This window comes from Ambystoma mexicanum, chromosome 4p (genome assembly GCF_040938575.1).
Source record: "Ambystoma mexicanum isolate Mex_15411 chromosome 4p, UKY_AmexF1_1, whole genome shotgun sequence".
Taxonomy (NCBI): domain Eukaryota; kingdom Metazoa; phylum Chordata; class Amphibia; order Caudata; family Ambystomatidae; genus Ambystoma; species Ambystoma mexicanum.
The window spans coordinates 983,120,023-983,140,116 of NC_090927.1; the positions used below are offsets into that span (position 1 = coordinate 983,120,023).

The 20,094-nt window shown below is 47.3% G+C and overlaps 1 protein-coding gene across 1 annotated transcript in view; it reads left to right on the forward strand.

The window, feature by feature from the left end:
* Window positions 1-20,094, forward strand: part of SEC63 (SEC63 homolog, protein translocation regulator) — a 1,285,673-nt gene that overhangs the window by 737,679 nt on the left and 527,900 nt on the right. The window contains exon 14 of the mRNA XM_069606555.1: window positions 8,289-8,371. Within this exon, the coding sequence (XP_069462656.1) occupies window positions 8,289-8,371 (83 nt within the window). The remainder of the gene's footprint in view (window positions 1-8,288; window positions 8,372-20,094) is intronic.

Sequence of the window (20,094 nt, forward strand, 5' to 3'; positions counted from 1 at the left end):
CGTGCAGGTAGACACTTGCCGCACTTACTTGGCAGCCATTGGGGCCTACAGAAACTCAGAGGAAGAGGGCTTCTGCTCTTCCAACCCGATTGTCAAGAAGCATCTAACGTGACTCGCCAGACTCTACCTGTCCATCAAGAGGCCACACCCCGTGTGGGACTTCAATATAGTGTTGGGGTGCCCTGGCACACAAACCATTTGAGCCAGTGGCGTCTGCGGACATCAGGCTGGTCATCAATAAGACAGCCTTACCTCGGCTTGCAGGATAAGCGAAATCCAGGTGCTGGTCGCCTTGGAGCCCTACACTACGTTCCGGAGATAAAGTAATCCTGCGGACTCACCCAGCATTCCTACCTAAGGTGCATTCCGCATTCCATCTAAACGAGGAAATAGTGCTGCCTGTTTTTTGCTGAGCCCAAATACGAGGCACAGAGAGTTCTGTACTGCCTGTTACGCTTACCTGGTCTCTGTGGGGACGTTGAGGCACGGTTGGAGCCTTCCCTGTACTTGGCTCCCCTGGATCAATCTCCTTTCCCAGCTGCTGTAGTGTGGTATGTTCTGGTTGCTGGCACTGCCCCTAAGAGAATACGAGAGGCAGTGAGAATACTGCGGTTGGATTGTGATTTCCCTCAAACCCTTCGTTCCAAAATGAGGTGAGCATGCGTTTCCCCATATAGTCTCATCTGTTTGATTGTGTGGATGAGCTCTCCATCCTGCTTCTCATCAGCAGGGGCGCTGTTGATTGACCTAGTTACTTCACTCCTCCGTGTGTGTGGCGGCCCAGACTGGCTGTGGCCGAACTACTTTGAAGGTAAGTGTTCTTAACAATGATTATTGTCCATATCCTTTTACAATGTCTTTTTCTAATGATTATTGTCCGTAACCTTTGTAATGTCTTTTCTCTCCCCAATAGGTGTGAAGATGGCCACGCGGAGTCGCCATGTTGGGAGCGAGTCTGAATGGTGCTAGAGGGGATTGCGAGGTTCCCACTTCGAAGGTAAGTAGGGTTTCAAGGTTGAATGCAAGTCTCACGTTTTGCGCGACCAAGTGTATATTAATGCAGTCTCTAACCTTGTGTGTCCTTTTCTCTTTCAGGGATGGCCTGGCAGCGTCAGATGGGGAGTGGCTATCCGAAGACCTGCCGGCAATTACTGGATAGATAGATGGATGGATCCGTGAGGATTCTGGAGGAGAAGAGCTTCCGCAAAGCTAGATGCCCATAACAGGTGAGGATGCGCCACAACTCCGATGACAACGGGAATCGGGTAAGATGCGATGCGCTGCAGGCGATGCTATTGCAGGAGACCAGTAAGATGCGCGTCCGGCGATGGAGTTGCTGCAGTCAGGTAAGCTGTGCGTCGAGCAATGGTGTTGCTGGAGGCAGGTAAGCTGCGCGCTGAAGATGAAGTGTGGGAGTCGGGTAAGCTGCGCTTCTAGCGATGGTGTGGCTGGAGTAGATGTACTGGAACCTGGTGAGATGCGCGCTATGAGCTGGAAACGGGTAAGAGCAGTTCTGGCGGCGCGGGTGGGAATGGCTTAAATAGCCTGGTTCTGGCCACTCCCCTTTAGCCCCGCCTAGTGGCTCCACCTTGCCACTCCCAGAGACTGCTGGACATGCCCACCAATGTTTCCTAATGGCCACGCCCAGCCTGGATGCATGTGGGGAGACTGCTGGGAAGTAAGTAGCACATGCCCCAGACACAGTGTGCAGAGCACACTTTGTGCCTGGAGCCAAAGGTGCCAGGACTGGGTCCATTCGGACCCTTTGGATGATAAAAATAGTGGCCCTTGTCCTGTGGCCATGACACTGCCTGGATGTCAGGTGTGCCCTGAAATTCTACTTGGACAGGACCAAGGGCTTCCCCAAGTCGGACGCACTTCATCACCTTCGGCGGATCAAGACCAGGATATCAGGCCTCCAAGGCGAGGGACAGCATAAGCCACTTCCGGCCAACATGCACGGCCACGCGGTCAGAGCCAAGGCAACGGCCATTGCATTCCAGCTGCATATCCCCTGGCAAGTTCTAAGCAGGGCAGCCACATTGGCCACCCCTTCGGCTTTCTGCAAGCACTACTGTTTGGATGCCGGCTCTAGATCAGACACAGCTTGCGAACAGGCGGTTCTTAGAAACCTGTTTGCTTAAGGAGGGTCTCCTCTCCACCCTGGGGCTACACTCAGTTGTAATCGCCCGTGCAGTATGGAGGAAAGGGGACAGGACATGAGACTAATTATAAGTTACTCACTGTAGTGACTAACGTACTCTTGGTCTCCTTTCCTACATACGTCCCACCATCCTCTCCCCTAATAAAACTGGTGTCATTAGGCAATGTCAATCTATTGTCGATGTGTCTATGGGGACTGAGGTGTGGCGCCGGAGGGCGGAGTCAGGGCAGCGGATGCTCGCAGGGCCGAACCCCCGCGTGCCTCCAAATTTAAAGGGGAAGATTTTTTCTGATGAAAAAGGTTGTCTCCCGTCCCTTGGAAGGGACGCCCATGCAGTATGGAGGAAAGGGGACTAAGAGTATGTTGGTCACTACTGTGAGTAACTTATAATTCATCAAACAAAACACTGCCTTTCACACCAAGAGCTCACTCCACTAGAAGCACAGGAGCTACCTTGGCCTTTATCACAAATGTCCCCTTAGACAGCATTTACAAAGCAGCTACATGGAGCTCAGTACATGCCTTCACTCAGCACTACTGCATTGACACCCATTCCAAAGCAGATACACAGGTGGGACCAGCGGTTCTAAAACATCTGTTTGCTGCCGCTCCTTCTCACAACCCACCACTTTCTCCTAACTCTGCTCGCTAATCTATGCATAGCATGTGATCTAAGCAGATTTCCCAAGCCTCAGAAGGGATACATTACTCACTGTAATCCTATTTCTGATGCTTCTTATCTGCTTAGGTTCACATGCGCCCAGCCTTCCTCCCCTGAGAGAAGGTGCATAGATGTTTTATGAGCTTTTCTGATATTTATCTGCTTGGATACACCTGTACTCGCAATACACTTCATGCTACCTCATGTTCGAAACAAAACAATCTGAGGGACCTTGACACGTGAAGGACCATGGGTACAATGAACATCACACTAGAGATAATATTACTGCTACGCTTTGTCGACGTCCCTTTTCGCGTTTCGAAAACAATTGTAATACTCTGCAGCTTCCACTAGATGTTGGCCCATGCATAGCATGTGAATCTAAGCAGATACAAGCATCAGAAATACGATTACGGTGACTAATGTATCCCGTATAAAGCTGAAGGTGTGCATGTTTGTCTGGCTATACAAATCCACACCATTGAACCCACGTATACCAAATTTTGCGTGTTTTGGATGCAGAAAATTCACTCGTAGACCCCCATCATTTACTGATGTTCACCCGATTCATCAATGTGGTCCTAGAAGCACCAGTCCTGACGCGAGGAACAAAACATTTCAAGGTCCTAGGATGCACGTGTCTAAAATATTTGCACCGCAATGCACCACAGTGAACTGCACCACACCAGGGTGAGGTAACAGGTGGGGAGAGAGCACAGAAGATCCCAGTATGCAGCAGCACACCAACATCTGTTACGGGGTATGTCAGCCACCCACACGTGCCCATTCTCAGTGCAGTTTACTTCAGGGTGCAAAGCCCATCAACCGATAAGGGAATCGGAACAGTGACCTACAGGATCGTTGATTTTCAACAATTGATATGTTATGTCTGTCTACAGAACTTGTTCGGTGAATGGGTACTTTTGCTATCAACTATAAATCTGACTGGCAGGTCCCATTGAAGCCATCGGACCAAAAAAAAAAGCAGCCATTTTAACACCACATGGTCCGTTTCAGTACAAGATTGTACATTTTGGTCTACATGGCACAGCTGCCACGACCAAGCGCCTTATGGACAAAATGTGCCTTACACCACATTTTGTGGAGCATATCTGGACGACAGTCATACATGGTAATAGTTGGCCAGAGAATGTACATCTATATGAAATTATTTGTGCCTTAAGGTTTGGTCCGACTGCCAACCCCCAAAAATGCCCCCGTGCCCAATCTGCGGTTAAATATCTTGGCTGCTTCACTGGGAATGGTCTAGCCCAACCACAGAGTGAAAAAATCAAAGCCGAGTAAAAAAAATCAAAGCTGTCCAACAAACTCTCCCACCGAAGACCAAGGAGTAGCTTAGTGCTGTTCTAGGTTTCACAGGTTACAATCGAAGGTTTATAGCCAATTCCTCTAGCATAGCCGCCAACCTAATGGGTAAGTTAACACTCAACCGCAGAAGCTCCCGTGGGGTAAGGAAGACCAAGCAAGTTTTGATGGACTGTATAGTGAACCTGTCTTGAAGATGCCAGATTTCAGTAGGGACTAGACGCCGTATTCTCACAAGAACACAACTGCGTTGAACATCAAGTACTGTATACTAGTATTAAGCTTTTTTCCCGCGAACAATCTTATGCAACTGTTGAACTGGAAGCTTTGGCCATCAAGTGGGCTGTCACCCACCCAAGATAATATTTGATTGGCAGAAAATGTAGACTAGTTACAGATCACTCTCCCTTGACATTGAAGAGCCCAAGGAAAGACACGAATGCCAGAATAATGACGTGGTTTTTAGATTTGCAACCTTTTTGCTTCACAGTTGAAAATCGTAGAGCACTATAACAGCAGAATATTAACTTCCTAAGTCACTTTCCGATCAATGGAGAAGGGGGAGCCACTAAATTAAGGCAACAGGTATGTGACAAATCACAGAAATTCATCCCTTCTCAAGGGAGAACGCCCCCCGCCCTCCCCCGCTGCCGCCCCCCCCCCCTGTTGTGAGGCTAGGGAGGTGAGCCCACTCTGCAACACCCTCCAAGGGGTCAGAGAGGGAGAGATCCGCAAATCGGCTGCTGAGCTGAAACCTATATATATAGGGGGGAGAATGTGTGCATAGCAACGGTCTTGTTTCATTTGGGTGCGACAGTCCTCCCAATGAATATAACATCGTCTGAAGTCAGGAGTGCAATTTTTAATTCCAAATGTCAGAAACCACCAGGTCCAGACAGGATACCCATCGACTTGCTAAAGGAGGAGTTAGATGTATGGTCACCTGACCCACCACAATTGGGCCTTGGGTACAGCGTCAAAAGCGGTCTGGAGATCAACAAAGACTGCATACACTCATCGCCTTAAGCGCAATATATTTATGTAAAATCAGGGACAAGCGAAAACATTGATCAATAGTGCTGATCCCACTCTGAAACCCTGCTTGAAGATCAGATGAGGTGCCCGGAAGTCACACTATTGTGGAGTTGCTTTAAAAATACTTTTAGCAAAAATATTCCCTGTAGCATCAAGCAGGGCGATTGGCCTGTAATTACCATGCATCTCCCGGCCCCCTTTTTTGTATAATGGGAGTTTTTCAGCAGTTCTCCATGAATCACAAACTTTAATAAGTTAGACCATTGATTGAAAAAGTTTAGTTAAAATTATATCTGAGCCGGGGGTTCGAGCAGAACTGGTAAAAATAATGGTAGACCTCTATTCAAGTAACTGCAGTGGTAAGATGGGGTCTTGGAGGAGATTCCACGAGCCAGTTCAGGGTGGACAGGGGCTTGTGGCAGGTCTGTGTCCTTGCCCCGCTCCTGTTCAGCCTGTACATTAATGTACATTTATGAGATTATTATATTATAGAGTTGCTGAAGGGATGCCAAGTGGACAGGTTTGATCCCCCAAAGCTGAGTTGCAATGTGTTCCCAGCATTATTCTTCGCTGATGCCGTTCTGCTAGCTACATCTCTAAATCTCCCATGGCGATCAGGTTTTGTCTGGCATGTTTTTTTAACCAATGCACGGCACTGGGGCTGACACTAAACAAGTGCAAGACAAGGGTTCTGGTTTTTAGGCGTAAGGAGATACAGGTATTGTGCAATCTCTATGAAGTTTGGTGGGTCATTCCTCGAACAGGTCCATTATTATGATTACCTCGATCAGATTTACTGACACCAGAACATGGTCTGCCCAGCTAGATAAAGCACATGTTACCTCGGGGAAGAACAGTTGTGGTCTAAGGAATTATTTTTTGGTTTGAAGCACAGCGAAAGGCAGTGTTTCTTGCAATCAGCATTTATAAAATGCAGTCTGCTTCTGCAGCTCTATGATGCTAAACTATGGGGGCACATTAACTGTCAGAAAAAGGGGACCTCAGAGACCAAGTTCTTCAAAATTCTTTTGAGGCTCCTGCAAGGTTTCCCTAATGCCCCCTTTTTGATGGAATGCGGCCTTGAGCGAATAGTTTCTAGGATAGATTGGAAACCAGTGTTTTACTGGATTTGCTGGATACTATGGGTAATGTCCGTGCTTGTACAATTTTGCGAGCCCTTTCTCAATTTGTTAAACTATCCTCGGGACTGCTCACTCTCCTGGGGTAAGCATGTAAAGTGGGGCAGTTGGAAGTATTAGGTTTTGACAGTATGTGGCAGAGTCCTGAGAATGTATTGTAGGTGAAATTTGCCATTAATCCGTTTTAGTATGAATCACTTATAAGTAACTGTCTAAGGTTAACAAACAGGCCTGAGTTCTTGCATATGAAAGTGGATCAGAGCGCCAAAGATTAGTTGGACTTGATCTCGTCAGCCTGTGCACGCACCGTCTTTATGGAGTTCAGAACAGTCGCCCTTAGGACGGCAAAATTCTCTTGTGGTTGGAAACCCGGCAATTCTGATTCCTGCTTGGTAGGTGGTGCACAAAGCGAGAGCGTGCCCCACATTTTGCTTTTCTGTGAAGTATACAAAGATTTGAGGAGAGTGTACTTATTGCCACTCCTAACAAAGCTGGTGTTATTCATGTTATGGATGCTGTAGCACTGTGTAAATCGACCGTACTAGCTAATTTATACTTTGTGGCAAAATGTATCCATCAAGACTGGTTACGCAGGAACTTTTGAATTAAGCAATTGTGCCTGTTTGATCTGTTTAAGTTCTTTTTTTTCCTCTTTTAACAAACTATGCACTGGTTTTTATCATATACATTTTGGATTGTATTTTATTCCTGTGCTGATGGTATAATGCTGAATAAAGCAATATGACTGACATTACATAACTAATACATTTTTTTAATAATGGAATTGCAGGTTTGGCTTTAAAAAATAAAGTTAACATACTGGTATTTGCCAAACAGAATATAGTTGTCTTGACGAGTGTCATCCTGTTTACAATTATTTGTAAAAGAATAGCTCTCCAGCACAGGCCTTTGGCACATTTAAAAGTGGAGGAGAGGATTACAGATGCACTATCTCCATTTGTCCCTTTTAACTTGCAGAGAAAAGAGGGTAGGGAGAGCCTTAAGGCAAGAGGAATGCAGGTTGAGCTGTGTTATTAATGAGCATTGTAATTTAAATCGCCAGCTCTGCTACACAAGTGTCAATTTAATCATGCCTTTTTTGGTAACCATTAAGCGGGCAATGGCCAGACATAAATATAACAAGAGGATAAAGGGGTGACTTAAATTGGGTGGAAAGATTTTTGTTCCACTCCTTGCTCCAATTTCCCCTCATCTCTTGCTGGCTTGAGTGCCAATGTAGTGGACTTTTGATGCTCCTGCTCCTCCCTTTGAGACAATACAGTACAATACAATACAATACAAGACGTGACGTGGTCTGGGTCTAATGCAAGTTGTTACTGTGGAAGAGTGTGCACTTGTCAGACCTCCTGCTGCTGCATTCTCTTGCTCGTTGTGTGCACATTCTTGTAAGGGTGGAAGGGTAGGAGAAACTAAGCCCAATGTAAAACTAAAGTGATGAGCAAAAGGAGCAGAGTAGTAAAGTGTCAGTGACCTTAACTTTCCAATCCCAGGGCTCCATAGACATTCCAGACATGTTTTCCTCTCAGTAACCTTGCCTTTCCTTCTAATGTTTGTTGATTCACAAAATGTTCAAGTTGTCATTTTAAAGTTTCATTCAGCATAGTGTTTTAAACTGTAATGGTACAGGATCCATATATAAAATTAACTACCAAGTACTTTCCCGTTTACTTTCAAACTTTTGTTATATTATTCCCGGGAATGGGACAGGGCGGGCGCATGTTGCGATACAGCACTTAAAATTGAAAAAAAGCATTGTGCCAGTTTGAATGCGTGGCCACACCCTTTAGTCGCATCTTCATTGTACCTTCTGAGTCTAAACCCAGTCCTTTTTAGTTCGTCCGAAACCGAATGAGCAGCTGCATGATTTTTTACGTTGAACATTAGTCATGCTTGTTGTTTCACATTTCACCTAATTTACTACATTTTTTATCTTTTCTTATAGTGTTGGATGATGAAGATAGCAACAATATTACTGTTGGCTCTCTCGTCACTGTGTTAATTACGTTAACAAGGAAAACCATGGCTGTAAGTTACTTTTGCTTTCATTACTGATGGTGTCACCCACTGCATAATCTTGAATATCAAAATCTGTTTAAGCCAAACACACTTTCAGATCACCCCTGGTATCCCCACTTTTCCCATCCTTCCTCAACCTACATACACTCCCTTTGCATGTGCTCTTGTGAATGCACGGTCCATCTGTGCCCACACCTCAGACATCCACAACCTCATATTAGCCAACAACCTGGACATACTGGCCATAACAGAAACTTGACATCATGATGCAGCAGGACCCCACCTATCATTAGCTCTAGCCGTTGGCTACTTCATCTTGCGAGCTGACCGCCAAAGCAGCCTTGGAGGAGTAGCCATCTCCAAATCACGCCATTTCGAGCCTCCCCCTCGAAACATTCTCAGGATATGAACTCCTTCAAGCCAAGATGGAATCCTTGTCCCAAACTACCATCAACATCCCACTACTCTACTGCCAACACTCACATAGTCGTTCGCCCGAAAACAAAATCACCCTGCTCATCGCACCCCTCCTGAAACCCAAATTCATACTCTTAGGAGACTTCAACTTAGGCTTCAGTGACCCCACGGACCAGAATGCCACCGCTTTCACCACAACCCTCGAGGAAATGAAGTACTCCCAAATGGTTCTCTCCGCTACCTATGAAAAAGGAAGGATCCTTTCCATCAACACAGCACTCCAAGTCACCTCCATCGATCTGCTTCCTTGGTTAGAACACTCTCTAATCTGCTTCACCTTAACCACCACCCACAATTCCACACACAGCTCAGGAAATAAACCGCCCCCACCCCCCGATTACAGCTAGACATATACGTAAACTCAACGTTAAACAACTAGCTCCCACCCTCCTGGCCTCCCTTGAGGCAGTGTCTGTGTTACGCTTCGGCAGCAACAAAGAACGTTACCAAAAAGATCGTTCCCACGGAGTATCTCGCAATCAGGGAATCCGTTCTGGCAGAGTTACAAGTTGCCTTGGAAACTGTTTGGGTCACGTAGATTTCCTAGTCAGCTGACCAGACGTGCCTCGCTTTCACGGAAGCCACGCCTCCTTGTTCCTTAAAAGCGGTCAGCCGAGGGAGCTTCGTTGCTGCTAATTGATCGTTACGGTGTTCCTTTTCGTAGCCTTCCTACAACTTGTTCCATTTCGGATCACCCTCCGAGTATCCTGCTTTGTGAATTCATCTACCGGTACCAGACCTTGGTTTCTGTCTCCTGTTTGCTTCTTGGATTTGTCCTTCGGTACTTTGCCTTGGTTTTTGAATCCACTCGCAGTCTCCTTCCATTGCCGAGCGCCTGTTGAGCCCCGCTCAACCTGTTCTTCTACCAGGTTTTTCAACACACCATTCCCTGCTGAAAACGGATTCCAGTCTTCAGTTTTCTTCTTTCAGCAAGAGCCTTGTTTCCAGCGGAATTCAGTCTATCAGTTTAGCCCTATTCCAGTCCTGCTTACTAATTAAGGATTTACTTTTACCTCATCTAATTGACTGTGTTACATCCTGTGAAGATGATGTGCATTTTCCACTAAAGTACAGTACGAACGCTTTCCAGTCTTGCACCAACCCGGTCCTAGTGCGTCCCTCGTGCCGTTCGGGTTATTCTACCTATACTAACCATCCCATTTGTTATATTATCCTTTCGTTGTCATCCATTATTTGGAACTCTGAACATTCTTCTGAACTGACACGGGACTTCCTCTCAAGGCCTTCATTTCCACTATCTCCGGTACTAGCGATTCTATTATATTCAATAATTCTATACCATTCACACCAGATTGGCATTATACTCAAAACAGTTTTTGTATTCTTTGCAGCATTGCTTGGTGGTGTGCTCAATTCCGCTCTTTTACACTAATAGACTACTCTGTCTTGTTTTACATAATAGCAGAGTGGTACGTCGTTGAAAAGAGCCCCTCTCTAGAGGAAGCCTGATTCTTTTGAGATCAGGGGATCTGGGTTTTCTGAAGACTTCCACGGCTCGCCTCACATCTCGATCCAGGTTGGAATAGAGTACTCCTTCCGGTTCGGTGAGTAACAGTCTGCCAGCTCCATCCCTGAAGACATACTGGCAGCCTACAATTCCGCACTACTCAACTACGTAGATGAACATGCCCCCTTAAATACCTCCACCTGCAAAAAAAGAAATCCTCGTAACTGGTACACAGACAAATTAGCCACCCTCTGCAAACAAAAACGAGCCCTCGAACATCTCGGGCGAAATAACCCCACCCTCGCAAAACAACCAACCTCTGCTCAATAAACATCTACAAAACGGCCATCTATGCTACCAAAGCTAACATCTACAATGTTAGAATAACTGAAGCTAGCTCCAACATCAGAGAGCTCTTCAAGATCCTAAAGGAGCTTGAAAACCCAACCCCACATATAGACAGCTTCCCTAAAGATAAATCTTGGTGCCCACTCATCCAGACAGCCCTAGATACCAAAATCCCCAAACTCAGAGACAAAACCATACTCAGTCTCTCCTTACCCCCACAGCCACCCCATGGAATCTTCCCCTTCCACCCTCACGTCTCCACCATTTCAATTCTCCGCTGTCCTCCAACTGAGGTCCTCACCACCATCCAACATTTGAAAGCCTCTAATTGCTCTGGAGACATGCCCTGCACACATTATCAAAATGTGCGCTAAACCACTTGCTCCCACCTTTGCCAACCTCATTAACGCCTCTTTCACATTCAATTCCAAGCTCCATCATGGGAGCTTGGGGTCACACCGCTTCTGAAGATACCCACCCTCGACCCCACCCTACCCACCAACTACTGCCCTATTACGACAGTGCCCTACTTGCTCAAAATTCTTGACTGCAGGGCCTCCTCAACTCCAAACTCATCTCGAAACCCACAATCTTGTGTGCACCTGACAATCTGGCTTCAGACCGAGACATAGCACTGAATCCGCCCTCCACGACCTCAAGATCCAACTAGACCACATGAGAGATAATGGTGAGATTGCCATCCTCCTCCTATTAGATCTCGCAGTGGCCTTCGATCTCGTGGATCACTGAATCCTGTGCCACCATCTCACTGCTACCTTCAACCTCTCCCCTGAACCTACCAGTTTGATCAAGTCCTTCCTATCGGGATGCACCGCCATAGTCTTCGCAGGCGCGAAGCAGCAGATCCCATCCCGTTCACTACGGTGTTCCTCCAGGATCGTGCTCGTCCCCCACACTATAAAATATGTACACCAAACCGCTTTTCAACCACCTGGACAGCCTCAATATACTGTATATAAATTTTGCAGACTACACACAAGTCCTCCTCAAAATCGCTGGTAACCACGAACTAGACTCCATCAACCACAACTACAGCCTCATCCAGGCTTGGATGGCAACCCCCCATCTCTGCCTGAATGATGGTATGACAGAGCTTGTCATTGTTGGCTATCCTCACCGCCTTAAACACTTACTCTAGTTTTTATGCAGTACCCTCTGGGACCACTACACACAACTCTGACTACAGGTATAGTTAACCCAACCTTTGGTATAAGCTTGTACTATGCCATTTTGGTAGCGTGTTGAGCAGCCAGGCTTATCTCAAGAGGAGTCAGTGAGCTGTAGCGGAGTTAGATATTTACAGTTACAGGTATTCAAATAAAATCTTACACTGAAGGTCTCTTGCATTAACAATTATTAATGTATTTATCAGTCAGTTGGAATAAGCCTTCAGAAGGGAGCAATATAATAGTAACACACAAATACACTTCAATACTGTACACTCTTAGTTTCTAAATCAGTAAAGACGCTTTTGGGATGGCCCCAGACACAACCTACACCCACAGATGACTTCAATAACTAGGGTGCTGGGGACATTAATATCTTACTGTTGGCATTTAGAATACTTTTAGAAGTTGGTAAAAGGCAAAGATTATCAGAACAAGAGACCACAAATATTCCTAAGCAGGTAAATACTTTTGGATCCTCCAAGAAGAGACATACAATTCAATAGGCTAAGCCAAAGTCAATGGCCAAAAGTCTTGTATAGGATGAAGCGCTTCTGGTAAGTAAATGTAAAAGTATTTGCAGAGGTTCTTAGGAGTCTTTGATGAAAAGAAGAACAGATGTAGGGCCACAATCCGATTAGGCTTGTGCGTTGTAGAAGTTGCAAGCACTCTACAGTAAGAGGTAAGTTCTCAGACTTTTTACAGTACCTTCGAAATGAAGAAAAAGATGGAGATGATGACCTCTGTTCCTGTGCAGCTTTGCAGATCTCGCTGTTCCTGGGCCTCAGTCGTGGGGACAAGAGGGAGGGCGTTGGGACTCCTGCAATGCACTGGGATGGCCACAACTCGCAACAGGCAAACTTCACTTTGAGTGGCTGTTCAGTGTTTCAGCTCCTCGCGTCTACTTCAAATAGCAACACTGCGGTTCCTGGCTGTCTAGATGGACTTTCCTTTCTTCTGGGGTCCCGCACTCTGTTGGGGCTCATGCTCGGTCAGTCCTGCTTCTTGGGAGTCCAGAGGATCTTCCAAAACCTCATGGCCAGCTGGTGTTCCTTTCCCTGGCTATATGGTTTCCAGCGGCACCTCTGTGGACATTCAACGAGCTCCGAGATGGAGGTCCAGGTGGCTTACTTTGGATTTGATTGGTCCCACCAACTCAAGGGAAGAAGTCGTCCTTGCAGGGGCTTCTCTGTCGATGCGAACTTGGCGTTTCGGCACTGCAGCAGGGCTTCACCGAGCAAACCAACGGTCCGACTGCACAACCAAAAGAAACTGTGTATAAAATCACTTTAAAATACACGAGGGAGTGGAAAAGAAGGGGTTCACTCTCTCCAGGTTAAAAAAAAAAATCAAGTCCTCAAAATCCAGCAAAGTTGCTTGAGGTCTCTAAGGTGGAGGGAATTAGCACATTTCTGAGAATTGTCCGTTAGGCAACGTTTGCATGCAGTACCCTCTGGGACCACTACACACAACTATGACTACAGGTGTAAGCAAAACCAACCTTTGGTATAAGTCTGTACCACACAGTTTTTGGTAGCGAGCTGGGCAGCCAGGCTTGTCTCAAGAGGGAATGTGAGCTTGTAATGAGGTTACACAGAGGTCTACAATCACAAGTATTCAAATAGACTCTTATACTCAAGGTTTCTTGGTAAAACACTTATTAATGTATTACACAGTCAGTTAGAAAACATTGACTAAAAGGAGGCAATCAATATCACACAAATATACTACAATACTTCACACTATCCGGTTCTGAGGCATTTAAACTACTTTGAAGGAGGAGCAAAATGGTATTCAGAGCATTTGAAGTAGGAGCACAAAGGCGCAAGTTAAAACGAATAATAGAATTACTCTTAAACAGTGCAAATAGTTTGAGTTCACCAGAGGAGTTGTTGAAATGCAATAGATAGGCCAAAGTCAATGGACTAGAGTCTTGTACAAGTAAAAACGGTTCTGGTAGTTAAACTGAAAATTATTTGCCACAGTTCTCAGAAGTAGTTCATAGAAGAAAGATTCATATGTTGGGCCATAAGCCGACTAGGCCTGCAAGTTGCCAAAGTTTCACGCACTTTTGCAGTGAGAGGCAAGTTCTTGCAGTCTGGTTTTCACGGTACTTTATTTTGAAGAAAAAGATGCAGATGAGGACTTCTGTTCCTGCAGACCTTGCTGTTTCTGAGCCTCAGTCGTGGGGACAAGAGGGAGGGCATTGGGGGACTCCTGCACTGCACAGGGACTGGTCACAAAGCTTGCAAACTGGCAAATATTCGATTCCGGTAGCTGTCTTCAAGCACACAAACTGGTGTCCTTCTCCCTGGCTATTTGGTTTCCTGCAGCACTCTGAGGAAAATACAACCAGCTCCGAGAATGGTATCCAGATGGCTTACGAGTTGATTGGTCCCACCAACTGAAAGTAAGAAGTCGTCCTTAAAGGGCTTCTCTGTCGAGATGAACTTGGCGATTCTGACCTGCAGCAGGGCTTTACCGGGCAAACCAACGTTCCAGGAGTTGCAGCAGCCGTCCTCTTTCAGCTCGTCTTCGGTTCTTTCGTTCCAGTGGTCGACTCTGCCTTCCAAGCCAAGAGACTCGCTTTTTAAACAGTTTTCTCCCATTCATTCCAGCCTAGCTGCCACTCACCTAGCAGGGTGGCTGTCCTTGCCAGACAGTCAGCCAGCCAATCATGCCAGGGTGCATTTGGGTCTCCTAGGAGACTAAGCACAGGGAGTTTCGGGCACCTCACTCACTTCCTGCCCGTCCCAGACACTCGGGCGCCAGAGGCAGTCTTCAGTCCTGAAGTCTGCCAAAGGCATAGGACCAAAGGGACCAAACCAGTCTAAAAAGGCCTCAGAATCATCCCGCGGGAACCAACTCTGTCAAAACTCCAGATCCGCTCCTGTTGCAGGAAATTTTAACCCTGTTAGAGAAATGTGCTATAGAACAAGTACCTGTAGCGGAGAGGAACAAGGGTTGGTACTCCCCATACTTTCTCATCCCAAAGAAGGACAGAGGATTGAGACCCATCTTGGACCTAAGAAACTTGAACAAGTTCCTCAGCAAGGACAAGTTCAAGATGGTAACCCTTTCTCAGATCCTTCAGGCTCTCCAACTGCAAGACTGGTTGGTATCATTGGACCTTCAGGATGCTTACTTTCATGTGCCAATCCATCTCAAGCACAGAAAGTACCTGAGGTTTGCGATTGGCAATTCTCACTATCAATTTCGAGTTCTGCCAAGCGGGTTCACCCCCCTGACCCCCACAAGGGTTTTCACCAAATTAATGGCGGTGGTGGCACCGAGTCTAAGGAGAGGGGGGATTCACGTCTACCCCTACCTGGACGATTGGTTGATCGGACCACGTTCCCCTGAACAAGCTTAGGAACATCTTTCGATCACCGGTCACTTCCTTCATAAATTGGGCTTCTCCCTCAGTTTCAAGAAGTCCTACATGATACCATCCCAAAAGCTCCAGTTTATCGAAGCAGTCTTGGATACTTCCTCTGGCAAAGCCTCGCCTCCCGAGGTGAGAGCTCTCCACATTCTGCAGATGGTAACAAAGTTCCAAAATGCCCAGCATATGCTGGCCTTCGATTTTCTGAGGTTGCTCGACCTCATGGCATCCTGCATTTTCCTAGTGCCAGAGGCCAGATTGAGAATGAGATCCCTTCAATGGGCACTCAGAACTTGGTGGTCCCAGTTCTCAGGGAATATGACAGATCTTCTGCAAGTCCCTAGCGCAGTTGCTCAGGATCTACTATGGTGGGCTTGCAACCACAACCTCCTCAAAGGAGAATCTTTTTGGCAACCAAGGCCAGAGATAACAGTAGTAACGGACGCCTCACTCACTGGGTGGGGAGCCCACACCAACTATCTGACAATCAGCGGCCGTTGGTCTCCATCGGAGTCCAAACTACACATCAACCTATTGGAGCTGAGGGCAATCAGACTTGCGCTGAAGGCCTTCCTGCCCTCTGTACAGGAAAAGAACGTCCTGGTAATGACGGTGGCCATGTACTACCTCAACAAGCGAGGAGGCGTAGGGTCACTACCACTGTGCAGAGAGGCAATGCAACTTTGGTTCTGGGCCATACGAGAAGGATATCGGCAGTTCACCTGCAGAACACGGCGGCAGACGCTCCTGAGCAGGCAGAGCACGGTCGCTCAGGAAGTCCTTCTGGGGATCTTTGCCCTTTGGGGAACCCCGCAAGTGGATCTGTTCGCAACCACGGAAACCGGAAGTGCAAACCGTACTGCTCAAGGGAATTTCCTCCGAGAGGACCTCTAGGAGACGCGTTCGTGGTGGAGTGGAAGTTCCTACTTCTGTACGCGTTTCCTCCAGTCCCCGTGATTCCTCAAGTAATCAGGAGGTTGAGAAAGTTCAGGAAAACTATGATCCTAATTGCCCCGGATTGGGCCAGGAGGAAGTGGTACCCGGACCTTCTGGACATGTCCATCTGTCCTCCAATACATCTTCTGCAAAGAGAGGATCTTCTCTCGCAAGTGGAAGGTCGGGTTCTCCATCCAGAGGTCAAGACACTCAACCGTCACGCATGGTTTCTGAGAGGTTGAGATTTAAGGATTGGGATCTTCCGGATGACCTAATGGAAATGTTGCTTTCGGCCAGAAGGCAGGCAACAAAATCCTTGTACCGGTGTCATTGGAATAAGGTCAGTAACTGGTGCAGAGATAAGGATGTGGACTCTTTTCAATGTGGCACCACAATAGTGCTTTCTTTCCTTTACATTTAGCCAATCTGGGGCTCCAGATCGGAACAATTAAAGGATATCTGGCTGCGCCATCCATTTTCAAGCGCTCCTCGGAAGAGGTTTCTTACTTCAAAATTCCATTGATAATTCAATTCCTGAAAGGGTTTACTAACGTATACCCTCCAGTACCTTTTCATGTCCCAACTTGGGATTTAAATTTAGTACTTAAGTTTCTCACTTGTATACATTTTGAGCCTCTGCACTCTTGTCCCTTGAGGCTTCTAACATTACAAAATGTCCTTTTTGTAGCCTTAACATCAGCCCGCAGGGTTAGTGAACTACAGGCTCTCTCATGTAAACCACCATATACAATTTTTACAAGGACACAAGGTAGTTCTTAAAGTTAAAACTTCCTTTTTACCAATAGTAGTTTCTGACTTCATTTGTCACAAAAAAATCATATTACTAACATTCTATCCTCCTCCTCATTAGGGCAAAGAAGAGGAGAGACTGCATAGACTGGACCCCTGAAGTATGTCAAAATTACGTCAAGATGACCAACTTTTTATAGGTTACACAGGTCATAAATTGGGATGATCGGTGACAAAACAAACCATATCCCACTGGCTCATTCTGGCTATAATTGAATGCTACAGATTGGTGGGAAAGGACCCCCCAGATGGGCTTCGAGCCCATTCCACTAGGGGGATGGCTACTTCTGCGGCTCTGAAGAGGGGAGTTCCTGCAGCGGATATTTGTTCAGCTGCAACATGGAAATCGATGCATACTTTCATCAAGCATTATTGCTTAGATGCTTCCTCCTCCAATGAGGGTTTATTTGCCAAGACGGTTCTTCATTCCGTCTATGAAAACAGTATCTAGTACTCCCACCTCCAAAATTGCCACTGCTATGGGAGTCTATCATAAGATGAGGAATACGTGGGAGGACGCAATCCATTCGGAGAACAAGTTACTTACCAACTGTAACATTCTTTCGACTGGATGTTCCTCCCACGTATTCCTCATCGACCCTCCCAACCTACCCCGCAGTACAGTTTGCATTTTCTTACACTTTCCTCTCACGAAGAGTCCATCAGTCATGAGGCACGCCTGGGTGTTCCTCCAATATTTAATCGAAAAAACAGAACTGAAGCCAACGGGTGCGGCTTGAGCTATTTATACCAACAGTGACGTCGACAAGGTACAGAGCGGCCTCGAGCACAGCGCCCTTTGTCGAATGTTTTTTTCTGAAGCAGCAAAGCTGGCGATAACGAATATCATAAGATGAGGAATACGTGGGAGGAACATCCAGTCGAGAAAACGTTAGTTGGTAAGTAACTTGTTCTTCTAGTGGATTCTTTCCTCCCACAGATTCCTCATCTATGATCTATGATAATTCTATTCCCAGCACAGCTGTTCTTGGAAACGTTTCCACCTCCAGGGGGGGCGCTCTGTCGGCTCTGGACGCCTCTACATGCCCGTGCCAGACACGCCGTCTGGGCCAGTATATATTGAGGCGCCACGCCCTGTGATCTCAGTTCCTTTTTTTCACTCACTCTGTTCGCTGATTGGAATGCATTCGCGTAGGGAAAATAATTTCTCTACGCCATGCCGATCGCATCAAAGGTCTCAAGATTTAAGCCGTGTGTGGATTGTGGCTGACAGATGTTAGTTCCGGATACACACCGGATCAGTCTTTGTTTGGGCGAGTGTCCTGACATGCAGGATTGTGGGTCTTGCCAGTCCATGCATCCGAAGGCCCTGCAGAAAAGAGTGGCAAAGCTCTGTTCCTTCGTCCACAAGGAAGCGTGGAGCCGCAGTCTCATTTGAGATCACACAGCGCAGATCGCTGTCCCGAAAAACTGTCTCCTCACAAAGAGGAGGAAAAGGACCAGAAGAAGCAGCAGAAACCGGAAGAGGGTCCTGCTCTTGAGTGGTTCCTCTCACCGTCACTCTTCATCCTCTTAGAAGAGGAGCAACCGCTACAGTGGGAGTGCCTTTTCCCACCCAGTCCTCCACTAAATAGGAATGGGAGGCATTTCGCCTACAGGTGAACATCTTTACAACAATGCCAACTGCTTCAGTGCCTTTTGGCTTCAGCCAGGGTGCTGATGGCTCCGTCCATCCGCGTCTGTTGCGACCAGCAGGGCACTGGCTGGAGTCCAATCCTAAACGCCTTTGGGCTCGGGCCAGGATCCACTGATAACAGAAGGGTCCAGGTGCCGCCTAGGGGTTGTTCCAGCCAGGGTCCGGTGTCTTAGTCCTTCGCGCTGATTGATGGCTGTGTTGTCGAAGCTCCCCGGGAGTTAACTCCCTCCCAAGAGACGTGTCCATATCCAAATTGTACTCCATCTACGACGAGGAAGGCTATTGGGTACTATTCGGGTTGGAACCCATGGTTTCCGGGGAGGAGAGAGATTCCCCCTGAAGAATTTTGCTTGGAAGGAGAGGATGTGATTGGGCTAGCCGAGGACCCACAGGGCGCCAGTGGCCTGGACTCATCCCGATATATGGGTTACTTTGCCGCTCCCACTCCGGGAAAGCCTCAGACCTCTTTTGAGCAGATGATGGCCAAGGTACCCGAGACCTTGGGGGCATTTTGCTCCTTCCAGTTCCAAGATCCAGTGTGAGCTTTCTGATATCTTGGATGATGCCCCTAGGAAGTAGACACTGCTGCCCTTCAATGTGACAGTAGAGGCACCTTTAATGAAAGGTTGGGAGAACAATGCCTCTGCTGCAGCACTTGGCGGGTATCTGGCGAGCAAGCGCTGTCTGATCCGACGTTTCTTTCCTCTCATGCTTCCCCCTGAAAGCTTGTTGGTTCAGGCAGCGACTGCAAACCTGAAAACCTTCACTTTCCCTTCCCTCCCTCCAGACAGGAAGTACAAGAGAATTGATGCTCAGCAGCCTTGCCCTACGTGCGGTGAACGGTTCATGCGCTATCCAAATTCTGTTTCGGCCTATGGTCTGCTGTGACCGGAGCGGCTGAGCACATCCCTGAGGGAGAGATGCAGGATGGTTTTCAGGCCCTGGTGACCAAGGCTTCCCTCCAGATTTTAGTCTGGCTTGGACACCATGAACTGTTTATGCAGGTCCATGGCCACAGGGACGGAATATAGCATCACCCTTGGTTGAGGAAATCTGGTTTGCAGCCGATATGCAGACCATGCTGTTGGACATGCCTTTCGATGGCCTTTCCCTGCTTGGCTCAAAGGCAGAAGACGCTCTCCATAAGGTACAGTCGTTAAAGGCCACATTTAAGTACTTGGTGCTAACTGTGTGACGGCACTCCACAGTCTGCCAGAGGTAAGGGTGTTTGTCCCTTCCCAGCAAATGCCGCTAGAGGCAGTGGTCACACCTCCCCAGAAGGCTGCAAGGCAGACGCTTCCTGAGAAGCAGAGTTGCAGAGGTGCCCAGAGAGGAGGTGCAGCTGTGGCCATCAACCCCTCTGCACCCCAGGGTGCAAAAGCTCAGTGACCGGCTCAGTCACTCTACACCAGTGGGAGGGATACTTTCCCTGTCAACTCACAATATTCCTGAACCACGTCTGAA